The 24,529-nt window shown below is 40.7% G+C and overlaps 1 protein-coding gene across 3 annotated transcripts in view; it reads right to left on the bottom strand.

Moving 5' to 3' along the window:
- Positions 1–3,656: 3,656 nt before the first annotated feature.
- The window catches only part of ERICH5 (glutamate rich 5), a 29,113-nt gene continuing 8,240 nt past the window's right edge, over positions 3,657–24,529 (bottom strand). The window contains exons 2-5 of one of the 3 annotated variants that reach the window (XM_037892232.2): positions 17,943–18,186; positions 17,755–17,906; positions 15,010–15,129; positions 3,657–9,030 (exon numbers count right to left, since the gene is read on the bottom strand). In XM_037892232.2, coding sequence (XP_037748160.1) covers positions 9,008–9,030; positions 15,010–15,129; positions 17,755–17,906; positions 17,943–18,186 — 539 coding nt within the window. In that variant the 3' untranslated portion in view covers positions 3,657–9,007. Of the gene's footprint in view, positions 9,031–14,171; positions 14,584–15,009; positions 15,130–17,754; positions 18,187–24,529 lie in introns of those variants that run through there. The other 2 variants (XM_007056008.4, XM_043539307.1) reach the window with 2 other exon arrangements.

Here is a 24,529-nt window from a genome sequence, read left to right on the forward strand (position 1 = left end):
TTAAATATGGTGGTCTGTCATTTTTGGGAATAAACCTGCTTTTTTCATTTAAAAATAAATGCTTATATTTCTTGGTATGACAACATGATGTCCTGGGAGGTGTGCTGCCTGCCTCCAAGATGTTATGGAAAGGTTGCTGAAACACATCTGTCCCTCTGACTACTACCCCATGCTGATCATCCACCTGGGCACTACTGATATTGCCTGGTCTCACTCCAAGCAGATCAGCAGCGACTTCAGGGCTCTGAGAGCTAGGGTGAAGAAGTCAGGGGCACAGGTTCTGTTCTCCTCCATCTCCAAACTGAAGTTAAGTGTACAGGCAGGGACATATGCATCCTGGAGACGAATGCATGACTGCACACATGGTATTAGGAGGAAGGCTTTTGCTTCACTGACCATGGAATGTTGTTTGAGAAGACAGTCTGCTGGGAAACGATATGGTCCACCTGACCAGGCAGAGGAAGAACATCTTCATGTACTGACTTGCCAACCCAATGAGGGGGTATTAAACTAGGTTGAAAGGGGGCAGGTAACAGCCCACAGGTAAGCATAAAAAAAACTACCTCAACATGTATATAGGTTGGGAGGGATATGGAAAATTATAATAGGGTCATCAGCACAACAAGAGGGAAATGTGTGTGCAGGGGAGTCTGCTCAACATCTAAGGTATCTCTACACAAATGCAAGGAGTATGGAGAATAAATAGGAAGAACTGGCTGGATTAGTACAGAATTACATTTTATTAAAGTTAATGTTAACCTGTGTACTATATAATTTTTTTTTTTTTTTTTTTTTTAAGAAAAGAGTGTTTGTACATCTGGGTATAGTGCTTCGATTATCCACAATACAAAGTTTTGTTTTTAAAGTCATAAGATATATAGTGCAAAATCTGCAATAACCCAAATTAAGGTGAATAAATCTAACACTACAGTTTAGATATTAGAATCTGAATACTGGGGTATATCTCTCATGAAAAGTTATACAGAGCATTGGTTGTAGAAAGCAAATATAGGAATGAGTGTAGATTGTCCCTCAGTAATTGAGCATTTAGGGTAGATTGTCCATTTGAAAAATACAATCCATGAGAAAAGTATTTCAGTTACTTTTATTACTTAATTGAAAACAGAGAGAGAAATCTCATGAGTGGACTATTGGTATGAAAGGGTAGAGCTTGTTCAAGGGGAAAAAAGGGGAGGTACTGACTCCATGGGTGCTCCAGGGCTGGAACACTCATAGAAAAAATTAATGGGTGCTTAGCAGCTACTGGCAGCCAGCTCTCCTTCCCCAACGCCTCCCATCCACCAGCAGCCCTGTGATCAACACTCCCCCTCCCTCCCAGCACCTCATGCCTGCCATGATCAGCTATTCTGCAGCAGGCTGGGGGGAGGGGAAGGAGTGGGGATGGTGTGGCAACAGGTGGAGTGGGAGCTTGGGAAAAGGGGTGCAGGCAGGGTGGAAGCTAGGAGGAAAGGGTTGGGGTGGAGTAGGGAGTTGAGCAGCCCCAGGCCTGGAGGAAGCTGGTGCCTGTGTGTTGCATTATACATCAAGAATATGTACACGTATTCAGAGACCAGAAAGAGGTGAGTGGCAGACCAGTTTAAAGTTGCTGGGTAAAGAGAAAAAAAAGGGAGGCAGGGGGGAAATGGGATTGGTTGAGATTGGTCATGGTAGGATCTACTATAGACCACCAACTCTGGAAGAGGATGAGGCATTTCTAGAACATAAATATCCAAAAACACAAGACCTGCTACTAATGGGGGATTTTAACTACCCAGGTATCTGTTGGAAAAGCAATATGGCAAAACATTTCCCGTAAGTTCTTGGAATGTACTGGGGACAATTTTGTTTCAAAAAGTGGAGGAAGTAGCCTCGGGACAGCCATTTTAGACTGGATTCTGACCATTAGGGAAAATTGGTTGTAACTCTGAAAGCAGAAGATCATTTCATGGTGACTTTCACCTAAAGTATTTCATGATTTTAAGGAAAGAGTGAGAGCAGCAGAATAAGGACAGTGGACTCCAAAAAAGCAGATTTTAACAAATGCAGAGAACAGGTAAGTAAGGGTTCATGGGTGAAAAAAATCTAACAACTAAAGGAGTCCAGGAGAGCTGGCAGTTTTTCAAGGAGAGTTTTCAGCTGTGCCTTTAATAATCTCAATGCAATGAAAGGTAGGAAGAATAGTAAGAGGCCAGTATGGCTCTGGCAGCAGCTCTTTAATGACCTGAACATCAGAATGAATCCCACAAGAAGTGGAAATAGACAACTTCCTAATAGCATGAAAAACAGCACAAGTATGTAAGAAATCAGAAAGGCTTAGGCACAAAGTGAGTTACACCTAGCAAGGGATATAAAACACAGGAAGACTAGGATCTATAAATACATGAGGAGCAAGAGAAAGATGAAAGAAAGTGTAGTCCTCAACGTAGTGGGAAGGAGAGCTAATAATTGATTACATCAGGAAGGCTGAGGAGTTTAATGCTTGTTTTCTACCATCTTCACTAAAAGGGTTAATGGTGACCAGATACTCAATACAATTAATATTAAACAACAAGGGGGGAAGAATGCAAGCCAAAATAGGGAAAGAACCGGCAAAAGTATAAGTCAGATGTATTTAAGTCAGCAGGACCTGATGGAACTTACCCTGTGGTATTTAAGGAACTAGTTAAAGCAATCTCAGAACCATTAGCAATTATCTTCAAGAACTCATTGAGGACAGGTGAGGTCCCAACAAAGAGTATTTATCTTTAAAGGGGGAACCAGGGGATCTAGGGAATTACAGACCAGTCAGCATAACTTCAATAAATGGAAAAATACTGGAACAAACAATACTATATCCCAGTGGTTCTCAAACAGAGGGTACATCAACTCATTCGGATGTTTGCCTAGTTTGACAACAGGCTACATAAAAAGCACTAGCGAAGTCAGTCCAATCTAAAATTTCATACAGAATATGACTTGTTTATACTCCTCTTTATACTATACACTGAAATGTAAGTACAATATTAATATTCCAATTGATTTATTTCATAATTATATGGTAATCCAATCCCAATCACTAGAGGTTTTAAAGAACAGGTTGGACAAACACCTGTCAGGGTTGGTCTAGGTTTACTTAGTCCTGCCTCAGTGCAGAGGGCTGGACTTAATGATCTCTTGAGGTCCCTTCCACCAGTCCTACATTTCTATGAGTCTATGAACATAAAGGCTTTCCAAGGGAGAACTGAAAGGAATATGATAGTCCTGAGAAAATGGTAGGTGTAATCAATCTTGTGTAAACAAATGTTTGTCCCATACAGTGCTCTGATGGCTATAGGCTCAGATTGAGAAAAAGCTTCCATTCTATCCCATAATGGGTGAAGATGAAAATAATCCTGTATGACAGCAGAGACAACAGGTTCCATGCCTATTTTACTATTATGGCCTTACAGCTGTTGAAAGTGCTTTCAACTAAGATCAGCTCTTTAGGAGTGGTGGATTTTTTTTTTTTAACACCTTTAACTATCCTATTCAGACTGTAACTAGATACTGTCATTAATCCAGTTATGCTGTATCTCTGCACTTTATATCAGTAAAACAAATCATATTGGACTATTGCTTAAAATGTAGCCAAGTGTTTGGCTGCATTTGTGGTTCATTATGAAAAATGTGCAAGAGACAAAATAACCAAACTTAGCCAATTTTATTGCCTAAAGACAAAAGAGTACAGTACAAAAGGGAGACATACATACTCCTCCTTTCAGGAAGGAATTCTTATCTCATAGCATGTTCACCTTTCACAGTATGTGTGCTTCCAAGCAACACCTCCAAAACTAGCTATGTTTATAGCAGACCTGTGTACAAGTTAAAAGCACTCTATACATCATCCAAGGCTAAAGTTCACTACTCCGCTTTTTACCTTGTTTTCTTGGTGTGTCCATGGTGTGTCCCTTAGCTCTTATTTTTGAACACAGCATTCCAAACCGGTAGGTAGTGCCTTGACTGTCCAACTTTGTGCCAAGGTAGAACACCCATATATTTTGCTGCTGCAGTGAGGTACCTCCAGGTTGCATATAAATACATATAAATATATAAGGTTTAAATGTAAGATGTAGCTGCATGAAAGAATATGCACTTAGAGGCCAGTGATGATGCATGTCAAATCCTTTGTAAGAAATGTGTTAAGTATTTTTATGTACTTGGTGAATTACCATTTTTACAGGAAGTCTGGGAGAAAAAATCCAAATGCTGAAAATAACTTTTTTTTTTTAACCCTCAAAAGAGGTTCTAGCTTTGCAGAGCATATTACAAATTTGGGCTCTGACTTTGTATCTCTATAGTAAAAGAAAACTAATTTAAAATAAAGATTTTGATTTACTATTAAAGTAGTTCTTCAAAAAAAGTCAGTCCTGAATGTGTTTAAACATTTTATTTTTAAAATTAAATTACAATATACTTAGCATTACCTCATTTTATTTTTAAAGAAGGCAAAAAGAGCATGAACACTACTATTATGTTTTAATCCAAACTTCTTCAATATGAAAAATGGGTATCATACGCATATGTCATTTTTAGACCTTAATCCAGCAAAGTACATAAACACAGGAGTAGTCATATTGATTTCAATGGGATTATTATTAATGTGCTTAAAGTTGAGCACTTACAGAAGGGCTTTGCTGGTATGGATGCCATAACATGCATAATATTAACAATTCAGTTTGAGATATGCAGTTATTACACATCATTTACCATTTTAACACTAGGTACATTTTTTTTTTTTAAAGTGCTTAAATGTGATAGATCTGTAGGCTTGGGAGGATTCCATTTTTATTGGTGAATGTCAGTAAAGGTCAATTTCACTGTATACACAGAAACTGAAGGGAAAATATTTCCATCAATGATAATGAACATTTACAGATAGGGCAAAGTAAGAAAAAATGCTACTGGGAACTTCTTAAGAGTTTGATTTTAGGATATTTCCTGTGATATTGACAATTTGTGTTTTAACAATTATAAAGCTTTAACTTTTTGAATCTCAACATCTACTGTCATTAAATAATTGTCTGAATTTCCTGCAACTGTGAAAATTTTAAAAATAAAAATATAAATGTCAAAATTATATTTAAAAAAAATCAAATTCTGCCAAGCCTACTTATCTAATAAATTAATTTGAAGGTAAAACAAATTTTAAGCAAGTTTCTGCTACAATGTGTTCTTTAATATTTCCCCCAAATAGTTAAGTTCCCTAGAGATTGAACAAAGCAGAAATAAAAATCTGTACACATAATCTAACTTTAATAAAACTACCATCCTTGTCAAAATTACCAACTAATCCTCAACTGAGAGCACCTATATGCTTAGAGCAGTGGTTCTCAAACCGTGGGTTGAGACCCCAAAGTGGATCATGACCCTGTTTTAATGGGGTCGCCAGGGCTGGCGTAGACTTGCTGGGACCTGGGGCCGAAGCCTGAGCACCACGGCCTGAGGCCCAAGCCTTAGGGCTTCAGCCCTGGGTGGCAGGGCTCAGGTTACAGGCCCCCTGCCTGGGGCTGAAGCCTTCAGGCTTCGGCTTTGCACCCCCTGCCCGGGGTGGTGGGGTTAGGGCTTTGGTCCCTCCACCCAGGACAGTGGGCTCTGGCAGGCTCAGGCTTCAGTCCCCCCTCCTGGGATCGTGTAGTAATTTTTGTTGTCAGAAGTGGGTTGCGGTGCAATGAAGTTTGAGAACCCCTGGTTTAGAGCACCTCACCCTTCTTGATATCAACAGCAACTACCATATTTATTTGAAAAGACATTATATGAAATATCTGAATCTGCAGATATAAGATATAAGCAGACTGCAAAATAGTTGGGTAAGCAGGGGACATTGTCACTGTGTTCCTAACATGGTATGTGCATGCGCGCACACAGTGGATAAGGTCCAAACTTAACAACGAAGGACACCCAGGAAGAGGCTAAATGAACAATCTTCCTACCAGATCTTGCTCATGAACATGGCTATTCCTAAGGTTACCTTGGTGACCTGTCCCTGACCCTCATTCCCTCTGGCATGAAATGATACACAAACCCTTGGTTGGAGCTAGTAGGATCCATTAGATCCGTCTGCCAGCGTGAGTCAATTTTATGCCAATTCCTAGGACCTGACACTAGCTCTTTCTACAAATGTTTCTGAAAATGGCTTTTCAGACTGAATAGACAAAAAAATCTCCTTTAAGGTACACAGGCATAACTCCGTAGGTAGGCCTTGTAAACATATCACACCTGCAAATATGAATGTTAACCTTTAACATGGTGCAATTCCTATTTGATACAAGAACCAATTTCTGTCCTCATCAACCCCCTTGATTTCACTGTGATTGCAGAGGCATATGTCAGGACATAATTTGGCCCTCTGGGTCTTAGTCGTGCAAAGATGCTTATAAGGTAACAGTGTATACGTTGGTATCGTACAGAATATTGGCATTACTAACACTGGAATGTTAGCGATTGTTTAATTCTGGAGGTAGCGATAGAGTAATTTAGACAGTAAAAATAGTTTTTGTGACAGTTTATTGTTTTCCACATCCAGTCAGAAAAGCTCTTCTGCTTTTAAGATGGCTGGGATGAAGTAACATCGATGCTAGCTCTACTCATGAGGTACACAAGGAAGTGCCTATGTTTGAAGAAGGCAAGTATTGCTGAGGAAGCGGCAGGCTCAGAATCCTTTTTCTTCCAATTAAAAATTGCTAAAGGATTTCAAAAAAGTTGTGTGGTGTGATGTATATGGATGTTTTCACTTGTTTCTTTGAAGCGGCCATTGATACGCAGTTTGTGCCATGGTAATGAGATTGTTTGTGCAGTCTATAGGTTACCTTAATTATTTATAAAGTTACATTTAAAAAAACTAACGCAGCTCCACTGTTGCTGCTACTACTACTGGTCTCGCTGATTGGAATGCCTACTGTTAATTACTATTAGTATATTTAAACCCTTTTAAATGTTTAATAATTCTGTGCCATATTGGAACTGGATATCAGAAAAAAGTAACAAGGGCAGTTGCTTTGATTTGATTTGAGTCCAATATTAGAGAACTAATAGAAAGGCCCCAGCAATATCCAACCACAGAAATTTTACGGGGGCGGGGGGGAGGGGGGAACCCCACGTCCTAGGAATTTTAGCTGTATTTTGTAAAAGCTGCAGCATTTTTAAAACAGCAGCATATTCAGCAGAAAATGGAACTGATTACATTTGTTTCATCTACTGAATTGCAAAGAACATAGAACCCCATAAAATAACTGTGACTTGATACAACATGTAAGCTGCAAATAAGGATAATGGGTTCTTCCAACCTAAAATTGGTATTGTTTCCTATCTTAAAACAGAGTAAATTTCAATAGTCTGAACAGGACGTTAAGAAATAGAAGACTGTAAGAAATAACACAGTAAACATGACCAATATTAGCTGAAGTGAGAAATTAAAAGGCAATGGATATAAATCTAAATATTTAGCACAAACCAAAGCCAACTGGAGTCAGATGTGCACATATAATGCAGACTTTGTCTCTAAGTATTTTAGAAATTGTGTTTATCTTTATCACTTATGTGAAGACCTCCTAAATGGAGCCAATAAATGCTCACCCATTCTGAAAAACCTCACCTTTCTTTCCTGACTGCAGTCCTCTGACCTCTTATGCCAAAGAGTTTTGCAAACACAATCCCAGTGATAATCAGTAGCGCCTTTCTTCCTGTTCAGTATCAGGACAGATTTATCCTCTATCACAGTGTTTCTCAAACTTGGGACGCCACTAGTTCAGGGAAAGCCCCTGGCGGGCCGGGCCGGTTTGTTTACCTGCCACGTCCGCAGGTTCGGTCGATCGTGGCTCCTACTGGCTGCGGTTCGCCGCTGCAAGCCAATGGGGGCTACAGGAAGCGGCAGCTGGTACGTCCCTCGGCCCAAGTTTGGAAAAGATTGCTCTATCACATCCATGAAATCAGCTGTTTCAAGGCTTGTTTCCACAGGAAGTTTATGTTGAAAGGCTTCATTATTCAGCTTCTGGAGAACTATTTAGCATGTTGTAAACCAAGTAAGAATCCACACCGTATACTTTTTCTTTTTTTTTAAGATAACACTATCGGGAAAATGTGGCTAGAATGCACATACTTTGAGAGCAAGGAGTTTCCTCCGTTTATATTTTAGAAACTATACAGTGTCTAAATGTAATTTTATTAATAATTTGTATCTGTCTGAGTTTTAGCAATTGCTAAGTTCCTTTTGCGCTTCCATAGGTGTGCTTTCTTCCACTGCAATAGTTCTTCCACTGCAATAGTTACCAAGTGTATGTTCTACTGCTATCCCATTGGTAACCCTTTTTTTTTTTTAAAGTCACCAAAAGACATTAGTCATCAGAGGGTGTCACATCCTATGTATTCTTTATCTTCTTGAAAAACTGATTGTTGCATCTAGCCATGTCCTGTTAAATGGGTGCTTTCAGGTCCTATTCCTGTATATATCTATGAACTTGAGCAACTTGATAAACATGAGTAGTCCATGCACTCATTGAAACTACTCACCTGTGTCAGGTTTGAGATCAGGACTGGACCTATGCTTCTGATCTCAACCTAGCACTAACATTGAAAAAATATGCAGTATTATATCTTTTGCATCCTGTATAATGTTAGTTGATACCAATTATAACAATGTCCCTCAGATTGATTTTAAGTTACTCATTTTAACCTGTAAAACTCTTAAATGAAAATCGAGCAGTTATACTGTTTTATATGACAATTCCTTCCACTCTATCAGCAGTGGATAGAAGGCACTCTATGGCAGATAGGTAAAAAGTTCATACATTTCAATTACTTGTTGAAGTCTTGGCAACTTGACTTCAGGAAAAATACTTAATTTTTTTCTGGTGCCCCTTGTTAATGCTTGTAGTGAAGTCCACAAAAGCTTTTTTAAAATCCTGATATTCCCACCCAAAAGCCATTAGATTAAAGAACATTCATTTGAACAGCTGATAGGACCAAGAAGAGGAAGTCCAAATAGACCTGACTCTCATTCCTCGTTATTCGTTGCCTCTGAAATAGATATATAAAAAAAAAAGTTACCTTGTGATGCACTGAATATTAAGATATGTATTAAAGGGAGACTGTCAACTTGAGAACCCCTTTAAATAATACGTTCTGAATAGTTTGCCTCTCTGCTAGTATATTAGGAAGGATCTTTTGGGAGGGCCTGAGAAAACCACTATCCATCCTCAGCAATCCCCACTTCCTCCATCCCCCCTCCTCTTTGCACATACGTTTTATGGAAATATGCTTAAAGCTGTGAATATGATGTAACTGAAATTTGCTTTATGCAAAAGGTCTCTTGTAAGGTATCATTACAAAGCTTATAATCTACTGAATATATTCCTTCTATTTGTATGTATCATTCTTGTATCTGAAGCTAGAAATATGAAGTATAACTCTGAGGTCCTATTGTAATTAGGCAAAGTGTGGGCCATTAATGGTGGTTTGGAAGCTTGATGGCTCCCACTGACTAGGACAATTGGTTGTAAATGATCTGTTTACTTGCAAACCTTCCTGGGTGCGTGCAGGCCAGTCCTGGAAGAATGGAGGCTGGGGTCTCAAAGGACATGTGAACGTGTCACCTAATACTGGAATCCATCTTAAACCTGGTATTTTTCCTATTTAGAAGGAGAGATGAGGACCCAGAGAGACAAAAGATTCCTGCCTTGTGCGAAAGATATAAAAGGGAGTGGAACAGAACAAAGGGTGTGGCCAACCATGAGAACACCCCTGCTTTCCACCTAAGATGTCTGCTGGAACTAACAAGCACTGTACCAGGGGAAAGGATTAGGCCAAGGCTAGGAAGGAGTCTAGTCTGTGAACCATCTCTGAGGGTAAGATTTTACCTGTAATCAGTTTCTTAATGTATTAGGCTTAGACTTGTGTGTTTTTGCTTTATTTTGCTTAGTAACTTACTTTGTTCTGTATGTTACTACCTGAATCCACTTAAATCCTACTTTTTATACTTAATAAAATCACTTTTGTTTATTAATTAACCCAGAGTAAGTGATTAATACCTGGGGGAGCAAACAGCTGCGCATATCTCTCTATCAGTGTTATAGAGGGCGGACAATTTATGAGTTTACCCTGTATAAACTTTATACAGAGTAAAACTGTTTTATTTGGGGTTTGGATCCCATTAGGAACTGGGTGTCTGGGTGCTGGAGATAGGTGACCTGCTGAGTAGTTTTTGGTTAAAAACTTTGGGGCGTGGACCAGACCTGGGCTATGTTGCAGCAGGCTAGCGTGTCTGGCTCAACAAGGCATGGTTCTGGAGTCCCAAGCTGGCAGGGAAAATGGGCTCAGAGGTAATTCCAGCATGTCAGGTGACAGTCCCAAGGGGGTCTCTGTGACCGAACCCGTCACACCTACATTCTCAATTTTAGTTGCACTGCTGCTGTTACTAGCAAATACCCTCCTGCAAAGATTGGGAAAGACCATGTATGTGAAAGGTGCTTTCAGATCACTGCATGAGACAGACCATGCAGATGACCATAAACAAACCAGTGACACTGGTTACACACAAATGAGCAGCTCGAGGGAGAGTCTGTGTGGGTATGCTGTTGTGTACTGCACCAACCACAATCTGAGTTTGTTATTTTAGATCTCAAAAAAAAATTAACCCTATCTTTCTAAAAAACAATTTATTTTTAAAGACATTATAACTATTCATGAAGTTGCTGTCGCATATTGGGACTTCATGTTGCTAATGCCTTTGAGACAATGGCATTGGTCATGTACACTGGTGGCTACTCAGGCCAGAGAACTGAAGGCAATTATTAAAAATTAGCAGAGGAACATAGGAATTCTCATACTGCATCAGACTCAATGGTCATCTAGTCCAGTATCCTGTCTCTGACACTGGCTTATTATAGCCATATAAATGTCTAATCTCTTTTTGAATCTTGCCAAATTCTTGGCCTCAATGACTTCCTGTGGCAGTGAATTCCACAGTTTAGTTACACATTGTATGACAAAGTATTTCCTTTTAGCAGTTTTGAATTTCCCACCTTTTAATTTCACGGAATATTCCCTTGCTTTTGTGTTATGAGACAGTTCTCACTCAACCTTTTCTAGACCATTCATTATTTTATAAACTTTCATCATGTCCCCTCTTATTTGTATCCTAAGCTAACAACCCCTATCTTTTTAAACTCTTCATATGAGATTTTTCAATGCCCCTGATCATTTTCGTCACCCTTCTCTGAATCCCCTCGATTCTGCAATATGCTTGTTGAAATGAGGTGACCAGTGCCACACACAGTATTCCAGAGAATGCCACATGCACTGATTCATATAACAGCATTATATTCTTTGTACCATTCACCATCACACTCCTTATGCATCCTAACATATTGTTTGCTTTTTTGACCGCAGCTGCACATTGAGCAGAGGTCTTCATTGAACTGTCTCCAATGACAATGAGGCTTTGCAAAAGCTAAGAAGTGCTATGCTGAAACGCACAGCATGAAAGTCAACTTCTGGCCACTTTGTCCAAAAACTTATCCTTAGAGGTGAAATATTTGAAGTAGAAAACATTTCTGGATCTTTAGAGGCAAAGCTGTCATTGAACACAGATGCCATATTCACCAGACTACAGCAGTCACCACTCATATGGTTTCAATGCTTCGGTTTTACACAGTGGCCTAGCTATTAAAAAAAATGAATTGGCATGTTATGGCATTGTACAAACTGACAATGTACTAGATCACATTACACAGGTGTGAAGAGGAAGTGAATGCCCTATGCCGGAAGTTGCCTCCATAATAGCACTTATATATCAAATCTGCAACAAATGGCAACGTTTATGCACATTTACCAAACTTCTTAACCACTACGCTACGCGCCTTTCAGGATTTATCGCTCTTGGTGTAAAGCTCTTCTCATTATCCTGTAACACTGCAATGTACAAGATGGGTTTGTCACAGTAAACTTAACTGAAGCAAATCCATGCACATAAATGCTTAAAGCATGATCCAGAACTTGCTGCAGATGTGAGTGACATCTTATTCAGCCCCCAGAGGCTACTTTCTATTGGCTTGAAGGGGGACCAGTAAACACCACATTCCTGGACATTATCACACTAAGTGCTCAACAATACCAGCAGGCAGCAATACGGGAGGACTGGATCAGTGCTATTCTGCATGATCAGATCTAGATTTTAAACCACACTGACATTAACCAGTTTATTATTTAAGGTGCTAGAATTTTCATGTGAATTTAAAATTAAATTATTACATGGTCTCAGTTCTGTATAGTGGCAGTCAGACAAAGTAAAACCAGGAGAATAAAAAGGAAAAGCCCTGGCACAATAGTCGAAACCAGGACATGCTGAATGAGAAAAATACCTCTGGAAAAATCACAGTAGCAACAATATTACATTTTTAATTTAATTGAGAGAACGAGACCATAGCTCAAATTGAGGCAATCCCGTTTTCTTATCAAAACAACCAGCTTTAAAATCTTAAACTGTATGCTGACAAGTAAACAGAATTGTTTTCCTCCTCTGTGCCTGGAGGACCAAGTGACTTCAGCTTTATGGGAAAGATTAGGCCATGCTAGTATTTGTACTTGGAAACTGAAGAGCTAGGAACCTTGAAAATATAGGTTTTCTGCTCAGAGACAGGATGATCCAGTGGTTAGGGTGCTAACCTAGGAAGCAGGAGATCTGAGTCCAATTTCCTACTGCACCACCTAGTATGTGACCTTGGACAAGTCACTTAGTCTCTCTGCTTCAGTTCCTCATCTGTAAAGTAGAGATAATGGTATTTCCCTGCCTCACGGGCGTATTGCAAAGAGAGTGAGAGATGTTCAGGTAATACAGTACCAGGGGCATATAAGTACCTTAGATTGATATTGCTTGTACACAAGAGGAAGCTACACTCCCAAACTATCCAATAATCATTCTTAATTTTGGACACACCCACAATTTGAGTTTCTCTACACTATCCTACAGATGAACAGTCAATGACCTCATAATAAAGGCTTCAAGAATCACCCTCTTTAAAATAAGAATAATTTATTGTCTAGTGTGCATATGACCATTTTTTCCCCCCACAGTGGTGCAGACAGACTGAGCTATGCATAGAAATACAAACACCCCAAGGTATGCAGAAAAGTAGCAACAGCTCACTTTGTTGACAATAAGCTCACCTTTATACTGTGGTGTTAACTATAAAAAACAGCTATTGGAATTTTTCTTCTATTGGAATTTTTCTTCTTTTATTTCACTGTTATACGGAATGGGGGCATTAGATAATGGTAATTATACTCCTGAGTCCTCTGGCTCCTTTTGATCATATAGATTTCTGCTTTTAGAGATATTCACTAGCATATTCCTAAGGTCTTACGGTTTGATCCATCAGCTCTTAAACAAGTAGCTCTTATTCATGTGAGCCCAATCAGAATGATCAGGACTATTCATGTAACTAATAGCTATTTGTGAGAGTAAGAATTTGGAGGAACAGGTCCTAAGAGCCAGATTTTTAAAGGTATTTAAGCACCTAAAGCAGAGGTGGGCAAACTACGGCCCATGGGCCACATCCAGCCTGCGGGACCCTCCTGCCCGGCCCCTGAGTGCCTGGCCCGGGAGACTAGCCCCCGGCCCCTCCTCTGCTGTTCCCCCTTCCCCTCCGCGCACCGCGCCATGCTCTGGGCAGCTGGGCAGTGCAGTTGCAGAGCCGCAGCTTGACCCGGTGCTCTGGGTGTGCGGTAAGGGGATGGGGGGAGGGGTTGGATAGAGGGCAGGGGAGTTCGGGGGTGTGGATAGGGGTTGGGGGGGGTCATAGAGCAGGGAACAGGGGGGTTGGATGGGGCAGGGGTCCTGGGGAGGCAGTCAGGAATGGGGCGTTCCGGGGTGGTCAGGGACCAGGCAGCAGGGGGTGGTGGATGGGGCAGGAGTCCCGGGGGAGTCGGGGGGGCTGTCAGGGGACATGGGGGTTGGATAGGACAGGAGTCTCAGGGGAGCCATCAGGGGGCGAGAAGCGGGGGCGGGGGGTAGGATAGGAGGCGGGGGCCGGGCCACACCTGGCTGTTTGGGGGAGACACAGCCTCCCCTAACCGGCCCTCCATACAATTTTGGAAACCCAATGTGGCCTCAGGCCAAAAAGTTTGCCTGCCCCTGACCTAAAGATACAGACAGGCATGGCGTGGGATTTTCAAAAATCAGTGGGAGTTAGGCACTTAAGTGCTTTTGAAAATCCCATTAGGAACCTATCTGTGTCTTTAGGCACTAAATACCTCTAAAAAACTGGTCCTACGTGACCGGCTTCCGTTAAAGTTAATATGGGACCCTCTGTTTAACAGTAAGGGGTAGGAAATACCTCCCATGAAATGCCTGCGCGATGACGGAAATTAAAGATGTATAATTTGAGTGTGAAGTTAAATTCTTCTGGAGTGATGTTCCTATTCCCCTACATTTATAATTTTTCATTTGTTTTTAAACATTCTCTCTTCAGCTCATGCTTTCTACTTACCCACATGATTGCACTGACTGGAATTTGCACTTATCCTAGTGTTATGTTCCTGAATTCAGCTGCTAACAACAAAGAGCAGGCGGATCTAAAATGAAGGATCATCTTGGAAAGGAAATCTCAAGGTTGTGATAATAAACTATTCATAAGAACAAGTCTAGCAAATAGTAACTATGGGATTCATGCTCTTAATGAAACATCTAATTTTCCAGGCCTGTGCATTAGAGAAAGTCTACCATTTTTGCCAAACAGGGAATGATTTACTGATTATAGGAACATTATACAAATGAGACCCGATAGAATGCACAACTTACGCCTGATTACTACCAAAAAACAAAAACAAACAAAAAAACAACATCTTTTAAGATAACTATGCCTCCTGTGTTAAAATCAGAAGGCAGCAGCTGCAAATTGAGAATGCAATGATAATGAAAGATACGTTCATTAAGATTGTACAGCTTTTCTGTCTCTTAAATTATAATACACATGGTTCTTCACTTCTCTGTCAACATACCTATCTCTGTTGCTGCTGTAGCATCCACAGCTTCTCCGGTTTCTTTTTCTTCTTTTGTTTCAGTCCCCTCACTTACTAGCTCACTGTGCTTCTCAGTTTCCACTTTTTCTCCAGTCTCACCTGGAAACAGTAACCATGGATATCAAATTAGGATACCCTTAACCAGTATTAAATACCCCAGCTCTTTTCTGCATGGCTGATCTGGTTTTGTCACCCCTACAATAGCTTTTATAGATACAGCAATATGTCAACAACCAAATGAATCAATAGATAAGAGACATTCAAATGTAACTTACAATTGTGGAGGTACGTGCATGTTTCACGTCCATAAAATGCTCCTGCTTCCCTTGTCATTCATAGAACTCTGAGCTGAGGCTTGATTTCATATTTAAACTGGTTTTGTTTTCTTATGTAACTGTGATTTTTACTGTAAACTTTTAATATAGATATTGTTATCAAGAGTCAACAACACAAACAGAAAAGAGTGGTAGCGTGCAGTTCCAGTTGAAATATAAAACTAATGATTTCCCTCACTGTCATCCCTCTTAGTAGTATCAGTGAATTAAGGAAATAAAAAAAAATGCTGTAAATAAATAAGGAGCCCAATCATCCCTAAATTCATGGAAAGAACCCTCCTCCCTGTGCGAGCACACACACAAATTAACTGTATGCAGAATAGCACCATTTTGAGACAGATATCAGCAAAACTGTACACAGAGTTTGTCCAAAAAGGAATCCTGCTGTGAGATGAAGGGGAAACAACAATGACTAAATGGTCAAAATAACCCCCATATGTGTCCTTCAGACAAATAATCAGTTTCTTGATTGCAAAGATGTCCCAATACAGGGTCCATACTACATGGATTACTAGACAGTGTTCTGTTTCCAATATCATGCTAGTAAGCTAATAAGGGCCAGTTAATGGAATAATCAAGTAATCAAACTCTCTTAGAATCATAGAATATCAGGGCTGGAAGGGACTTCAGGAGATCATCTTGTCCAAGCCCCTGCTCAAAGCATGACCAATCCCCAATTTTTGCCCCAGATCTCTAAATGGCCCCCTCAAGGATTGAACTCACAACCCTGGGTTTAGCAGGCCAATGCTCAAACCACTGAGCTAAACTAACCAAGTCAGCCATATAGCTTTTATGTAACACAAGTATTTTATTTTAGTAATTTAACGGATATGGAGATAAATTACCATCTCATGAAGAAACGGACTCCAAATTCTCTTAAACAAGAATATGTAAGAGTGGAGAAGGCAGCTCCTGTGCCTCAGATATCCCTATGTGAGGTGTACAGGTTCACAACACAGATTCAGGAGAGCCAATACATTTACGGACGGTGATGCTACATATCCAAGTGACTGCATGTGCCATTAAGTTCTGCTTGAAGAAGTGACCTTTCCCCCTCTTCAGCAGGAATGTGCAGTGGGAGAGGCTGTTGGTGGCATGCTCTCCTACAGAGCACATGCCTTATGTGCTTCACCCATCTGTGCTCCCCTAGGGAACGCCTCTCCATAAAGCGTCCAATTCTTTAATGAGTAATTGCCACTTATTGTGAGACACCTGATCCCTAATTTAAGCTACTCCCCTTAGACATGCACCTACTACATGTACACTCAGCCAGTGAGAAACCCAATCCATGCGTGGGATACTCTGCCCTCATGTGTAAACACTCCCTTGAATCTCTGACTCACTGAGCAGCCTTCTCCTGAGATAACTTTCCGCATCTTGCACTCCCCCCTTCCATGAGGTCCCCAGGCCCTCAATGCATGTTCCACCTTTGTGATGCACTGCAAATACTCTCTGACATGATTTTCCTCCCCAGATATCTACTTTTCCTCTTCTTCGAGAAACCCTACCCCATGCTCCTCCTTTTCTTACACTCATATCTCCTGTGCTTTTCTGCTTGTCTAGCAGCTAGCCCTGTAAGATCGCCCTTCTGCCCATTTCCTCCTCCCACAGCTTGTTTGTGGTTTTTTGAATTGGTAGAACATCACCACAATAGAAAGCAGAACTCTGTATCATAAGGCCAAATGCATCCCTGGTGTAACTCCAATAGAATTAGACCAGGTAACGCCAACAGAATTACACCAGGGAGAAATATGCCCTACAGTATAATAACTGAGCATAGCAAAGACTACTTCTGCTACCCTCTCTCAAAGAGGCCCATTGACTCCCTGCAAGGTAAAAGGACTTTCTATGCAGTTAGCTTGATGCCTGTGTTACTTCTGCTTCTAGAATAACTGCATCCAGCACTCTATAGGTGCTTTACAAATAAACTATACAGGGAACGACCCTTCCTTTCTATAGCTTGCCGAGATCCCACTCCCCCCACAAGGGTAAATACGACAATAATATTTACGTCAGCTATATACTAAAATGGATAATATGGCATTTGTGGATATTGAGCAATAATATTTTACAAAGAAACACCCCTCAGCACTTAAATGAGGAGTCTAAGGGATGTTTTATCTAACCAGAAAACACAGAGTGTGAAATGAAGTAGCACAGTCAACAATGGATAGTGCTGAGAGGCTTTATTACAGTTATTACAATTTTGACTTCTGCGCATGAGACTTTCCCAACCACATTCTTTCATATAATACAGTGTAAGAACTCTGTGGACTAAATTCTGCCCTCACACACTCATGTGCAGTGTTGACTGAAGTCAACAGGACTTGTACACAAGTCTCTAAAGGCAGAATTTGGCCTCCTGAATCTGCGAAAACACAATTATTACCCTCAATGAGTTGGTCCTCTTCGTTACTTTGTACTTTCCTGATGATTTCTGTTACAGGGCTGACACTTCCCTCTGCCGGTCCTGCAGGCGGCGGTATCCCAGTGCCCTCTGCCGGTCCTGCAGGCGGCGGTATCCCAGTGCCCTCTGCCGGTCCTGCAGGCGGCGGTATCCCAGTGCCCTCTGCCGGTGGTCCAGTGTCCTCCAGTGGTTCTGCAGCCAGTGGTCGAGTGCCGTCCAGATCCACTCTTTTATAGTTAAAATTAACACATTCTGCTGGTGCTGGAATCAAAACTTCTGGCTCCTCTGCTGGAAGATTCTCACTAGGGTTTATCTCCTCAGATGTGAGATCCACCTCCTCCATTGGGTCTAACTTTGTCTGGTCAGGTATAGTCTCATTTTCCTCTGTGGCTGGAAAGTTTTCATCCGAAGTAGCTTTTATTTATTGTAATTAAAAAGAAAAGAGAAAATATGACACTAATGAACAAGTGTTTAAAATAGATCAGTACTAAACCAGGACAGCACTTGTGCAATTACGTCACAACTAGAGTGGGGTGAAATGCTTTTGGTGAATAGTAAATTCGCTGAAAAATGCATTTTTCAGGGCACCAAAACTATCTGCCAATTCCGGTCCAATTCAGCCAATAGTTTTGGCCAAAGAAGGAAAAAAATTAGAGCTGTTAATTAATCACAGTTAACACAAGTGATTAACTCAAAACAAATTAACTAGACTTAAAAAATAATTATGATTATATAAAACAATGTAAAACTTTAGCCCCTACAAGTCCACTTAGTCCTACTTCTTGTTCAGCCAATCTATCAGACAAACAAGCTTGTTCACATTTATGGGAGATAATGCTGCCTGCTTCTTATTTACAATCTCACCTGAAAGTGAGAACAGGCATTGCACATGGCATTGTTGTAGCTGGCGTTGCAAGGTATTTACATGCCACATATGCTAAACATTTGTAATCCCCTTCATGCTTCGACTTGTAGTCTCTAAAGTTTTACATTGTTTTGTTTTTGAGTGCAATTATGTAAAAGAAAAAATAATTCCACATTTGTAAATTGCACTTACACAATAAAAAGATTGCACTTGTACGAGGTAAACTGAAAAATACTGTTTTTTCTGTTCCTTTTTTACGGTGCAAATATTTGTAATAAAAATAAATATTAAGTGAGAGCTGTACACTTTGTATTCTGTGTTATAACTGAAATCAATATATTTGAAAATGTAAAAAAAATCCAAAAATATTTATAAAAAATTTAAATTGGTATTCTATTATTTTTTAACAGTGCAATTAAAACTGTGATTAATTGTGACTATTTTTTATAATCTCATGATTAATTGCGATTTTTTTAATCATTTGACAGCCCTAAAAAATATATTTTGGAAAATTGGAAGTGTTGTGTCTTGGCCATTTTGAAAAATAATGTTTGGACTTTTCATATCAAAAATGTATTTTTATTTTAATATTTAGCTAATTTAAAAACAAAACAAAAGAGAGTGAAAAACACCCAAAAATCTGGAAACAACTATTTTATTTGACCCTAAATGATTTTTTTCAGTTCTCTCATTTGCCTTGAACAAAATCAGGTTTTTTTAAATTTCAGCTCAACCCCTGAACAAATTATTCACTCAGCTCTAGTTACAACCTGTAAGACAGTTTGCATTTGTGTATAAAACTTATTCTTTTAATAGATCTGTCATTCCTATGAGTAAAGCATATTGAATATGTAAGTGTTGTCTGAGTCAGGCCCATATGATCAGATACTGACCAAGGAAACAATTTCTACAGCAAAAATATGCATACAGCCAGTGTACTGAGTGTTAAATCCTACCCTGGGACACACGTAGGGTTGCCAGGTGTCCAGTTCCAGTCGAAAAAGGACCCTGATGGCTCTGGTCAGCACAGTCGGCAGCGCAGCAGGGCTAAGGCAGGTGCCCTGCCTGCCCTGGCTCCACGCAGCTCCCGGAAGGAGCCAGCATGTCCAGCTCCTAGGCGCAAGGTGACACCGAGTGCCAGCTCCACAGCTCCCACTGGCCAGGAACCGCGGCCAATGGGAGCTATGGGGGTGGCACCTGCGGGCAGCACGCAGAGCCCCCTCACCCCTCTGTCTAAGAAGCCGGACATGGCAGCCGCTTCTGCCGGACATGGCTAGCTGACCCATAGCTTTATTTATCCTGTAATCCAATCATAGATGAAGGAGCCAGAACTGTTTAGTTTATGTTTACCATATTTCAGTGATTCCTTCCACATCAGTAGAGAAGTACATTTGAATGTATAGCCTGTGTTATAAGATAGACTAATATGTACAGTAGTTCAGTGTTAAAAATGTTTTGTATTTTAAGAAATTAAAATGCTTTTTCTTGTCATGTATGTGAAGTACTGTATGCTGTCAATGCCCTGGTCTTCACTGAGGTTAGCAGTGGTTAGATGGTAGCATTTAGGCAGGTGTCCCATCATTCTTTGAGATATATCTTCTCCCCTCAATATGTCTGGTGGGCATATTACCACCGCTATCGTTAATAGGAACTGTGTAGCTGCATCAAGGGGAGAATCCACCTAATGGCTGCTAATTCTATTGAATATGAAAATCTAGCTCAGTGGTTTGCGTTTTCAAGTGAAAGACATGGCACCTCATCTGTAAGCACCATTAGAAGCCACCTATGTGCATCTAGTGTGCCAACTTTCTATCGCACAAAACCAAGCACCCTTGCCCCACCCCCAACTCACTCCATCCCCCCTCCCTCCATCGCTCGCTCTCCCCCACCATCACTCACTGGGCTGGGGGTTGGGGTGTGGGCAGGGGTGAGGGCTCTGGCTTGGAGTGCGGGTTCTGGGGTGGGGCCAGTAATGAGAGGTTCAGGGTGTGAGAGGGAGCTCCAGAATGGGGCAGGGGGCTGGGGATGAGGGGTTTGGGGTGCAGGAGGGAGCTCCAGGCTGAAGTTTAGGAGAAGAAAATAGAACAAAATTGCTTTTATGCATCATTTCTATAGGCATTTTATCATAAAGTTGAAAAAGTCACAGAATGAGCCATCAAATTAATACCAATCTACCAGGCCGATTTAATCATCATCTGATTAAATTTGCCAAGACATTGAATTTAACTATCTCACAAAAAATATTATGATGAAAGAAGCCTTAGGGAGTTCATGGAGGAAATGCGTTAATATAGTAATTGCAAGATTATGACAAACTGCATTTTCTGGTGAAATGATTATTGCGGTGATGAGAGTTGTCAACAGAATTAAGCAATATTTTAAACACGTAGGGGAATGGCTGAAGAATGTAATAAATCTTGTTTTTAATCAGATTATTTGAGTCTGGTTGCTTTTGAGATAAATTCATTGTGGTATATCCTTGAAGGGAAAACAGTTCTCTGTGAGAGGCAGTCAGGGAGAAAACAGTACTTCTCCTGGGGCACTCAGGCGAGGCAGTCCCCTAAAAAGTGCCACCTGCATACTGGCTGAAGTGAGTAGGAGTACAAGGAAAGACAACTGAGGTAGATGAGTGGCAGGAATAAAGGATCGAAAGTGACAACATACATGGAAAAAACCTGCTAAACATAGGGCATTCAAAGGATGCTCTCTCTCATTTGCATAGGAAACTATAATCCGAACCAACGCACTGGGCTACCAATAATGCAATTATTCTTTATATATGTTAGGTGGATCTTGGCAAGGTTCGTAGTCACAAAGTTAGATTGCAGGTTTTAGCTAAAAGTATTGAAAGGGTTACTGAAGTGTTATCACCATTGATTACATTATGATTTTGTTATATTGCATGGGGTTTACTATTATGATTCACATAAGTTATTAATATTTCAATTGATTGAGAATATTATAAAATACATATTACTGTACAGTTGGGCTTTACAATAGAATAGCAAAAAGTTTTCTGCTTTATCTTCTCACTGGAAAATCTTCACAGTAATAAATAAAAATAATTTGTGAATTTAAAAAAGTGTGATTGTGAATTAAAAGAAAAACTGCAAATGTTTTAAACAGTATTGTATATTATAAAGAAATATATATACATACAGCCACAACAGTTTCATGTTTTCATGCAAATGAGCATTGTTAAATATTGAGGTGCACAATAGTTTGCAAAGTAATTCAAGGTATAGTGGGAAGGATGACATGAAATGAGGGGTTTTAGGTATCTGATTACAAAGAACTATAACAAGCCAAACTCAGTAAGAAGGCATGCACAGATTTCTTAAAGAGTTGGGTTTTTTCCAGGAGAAGGGGTATTTTCTGGTCATGGCCCCTATTTTCAAAACAAGTGCAACTAATGATTTTCCCATGCCTTTGTGTGTTCAACTTGAGTCAGCTTAAAGGGGTGTAGTTTTCAAGAAGGGGGTGACCACCACTTTCTGAAGATAAGGCCTTTTTAAAGGTGTCTCAAGTTGGACACCAAAGATGGAGGCATCCAAAATCACTAGGCTCTTTTCAAAATTTGGCTCTTCAGAGTCTGATCCTGCAAACATTAACACACGTGTTACCATGTTACTTATGGGAGTAAAATTACTGGCATGTGTGTTTACAGAATTGAACCCTTAGTTACATTACACTTCAACATAAAATTAGTTTTAACTTTCAAATAGGCAGAAGATTACATTTGGTTACAGAATAAAATCCTCACTAGAACTGTGTGCACTTGACATTTTACACTTACCAGGACACTGTCAGTTCCACATACTGCAGAACCAAAACATAGGTTTTATAATATCAAGGTTTTCAAAATTTAACATCAACAGAAATATTTCTAAATTTCAATAGAAACAATTAAAAAATATTCCTAAGACTTCCCTGCAAATATTGTAGCAACTTGGTGTTTTACGTGTACCACAAAGTGAAAATAAATGAAAATTGACTAGAAAAAAAAATTAAATGAAGTAATCTAGTCTCATTGTCAAAGCATAATATAGTGCAAAAGGTGAATAAGCAAATGAAGTGAAAAATACATTAGATTTATCTACCACCTTTCATCCAAGGATCTCAAAGCACTTTACAGACATTAATCCACATATTAATTAATAGAACTTATCCAGAACATGACCAGGAGGTAGCTAAGGACACTCTACATCAGGGATTGGCAACCTTTGGCATGTGGGCAGTCAGGGAAAGCCACTGGTGGGCCTGGACGGTTTGTTTACCTGCAGCGTCCACAGATTCGGCCGATCGCAGCTCCCACTGGCCGCAGTTCGCCGTCCCTGGCCAACGTGGGCTGCGGGAAGCGGCAGCCAGGACATCCCTCGGCCCACGCCACTTCCCACAGCCAGGGATGGCGAAGCGTAGCCAGTGGGAGCAGCGATCGGCCGAACCTGCGGACGCTGCAGGTAAACAAACTGTCCCGGCCCGCCAGCGGCTTTCCCTGACAGGCCGCGTGCCAAAGGTTGCCAATCCCTGCTCTACATTTTACGAGTGGAGAAGCTGAGGCACAGAGAAGCTAAGCGGATTTACCAAGATCACACAATGAGCAATGACAGGTTTCAGAGTAACAGTCGTGTTAGTCTGTATTCGCAAAAAGAAAAGGAGTACTTGTGGCACCTTAGAGACTAACCAATTTATTTGAGCATAAGCTTTCGTGAGCTACAGCTCACTTCATTGGATGCATACTGTGGAAAGTATAGAAAATCTTTTTATACACACAAAGCATGAAAAAATGGGTGTTTACCACTACAAAAGGTTTTCTCTCCCCCCACCCCACTCATTCTTACAGAGGGTAATGGCTTGTAGAAAGTGGTGTTGGAGAGCTGCCGAGCTGCTGAGCAGCCTCTTGTTCATATTCCAACCTATTCATGACGACAACAGCACCTCCTTTGTCAGCCTTTTTGATTATGATGTCAGAGTTGTTTCTGAGGCTGTGGATGGCATTGTGTTCTGCACGGCTGAGGTTGTGGGGCAAATGATGCTGCTTTTCCACAATTTCAGCCCGTGCACATCGGCGGAAGCACTCTATGTAGAAGTCCAGTCTGCTGTCTCGACCTTCAGGAGGAGTCCACCTAGAATCCTTCTTTTTGTAGTGTTGGTAGGGAGGTCTCTGTGGATTAGTATGTTGTTCAGAGGTGTGTTGGAAATATTCCTTGAGTCGGAGACGTCGAAAATAGGATTCTAGGTCACCACAGAACTGTATCATGTTCGTGGGGGTGGAGGGGCAGAACGAGAGGCCTCGAGATAGGACAGCTGCTTCTGCTGGGCTGAGAGTATAGTTGGATAGGTTAACAATATTGCTGGGTGGGTTGAGGGAACCATTGCTGTGGCCCCTTGTGGCATGTAGTAGTTTAGAAAGTTTAGTGTCCTTTTTTTTTTTGTAGAGAAGCAAAGTGTGTGTTGTAAATAATCAAAAAGGCTGACAAAGGAGGTGCTGTTGTCATCATGAATAGGTCGGAATATGAACAAGAGGCTGCTCGGCAGCTCTCCAACACCACTTTCTACAAGCCATTACCCTCTGATCCCACTGAGAGTTACCAAAAGCATCTACAGCATTTGCTCAAGAAACTCCCTGAAAAAGCACAAGATCAAATCCGCACAGACACACCCCTGGAACCCCGACCTGGGATATTCTATCTACTACCCAAGATCCATAAACCTGGAAATCCTGGGTGCCCCATCATCTCAGGCATTGGCACCCTGACAGCAGGATTGTCTGGCTATGTAGACTCCCTCCTCAGGCCCTACGCTACCAGCACTCCCAGCTACCTTCGAGACACCACTGACTTCCTGAGGAAACTACAATCCATCAGTGATCTTCCTGATAACACCATCCTG

The sequence above is a fragment of the Chelonia mydas genome, chromosome 2 (assembly GCF_015237465.2).
Source record: "Chelonia mydas isolate rCheMyd1 chromosome 2, rCheMyd1.pri.v2, whole genome shotgun sequence".
NCBI classification, from domain to species: Eukaryota; Metazoa; Chordata; order Testudines; family Cheloniidae; genus Chelonia; species Chelonia mydas.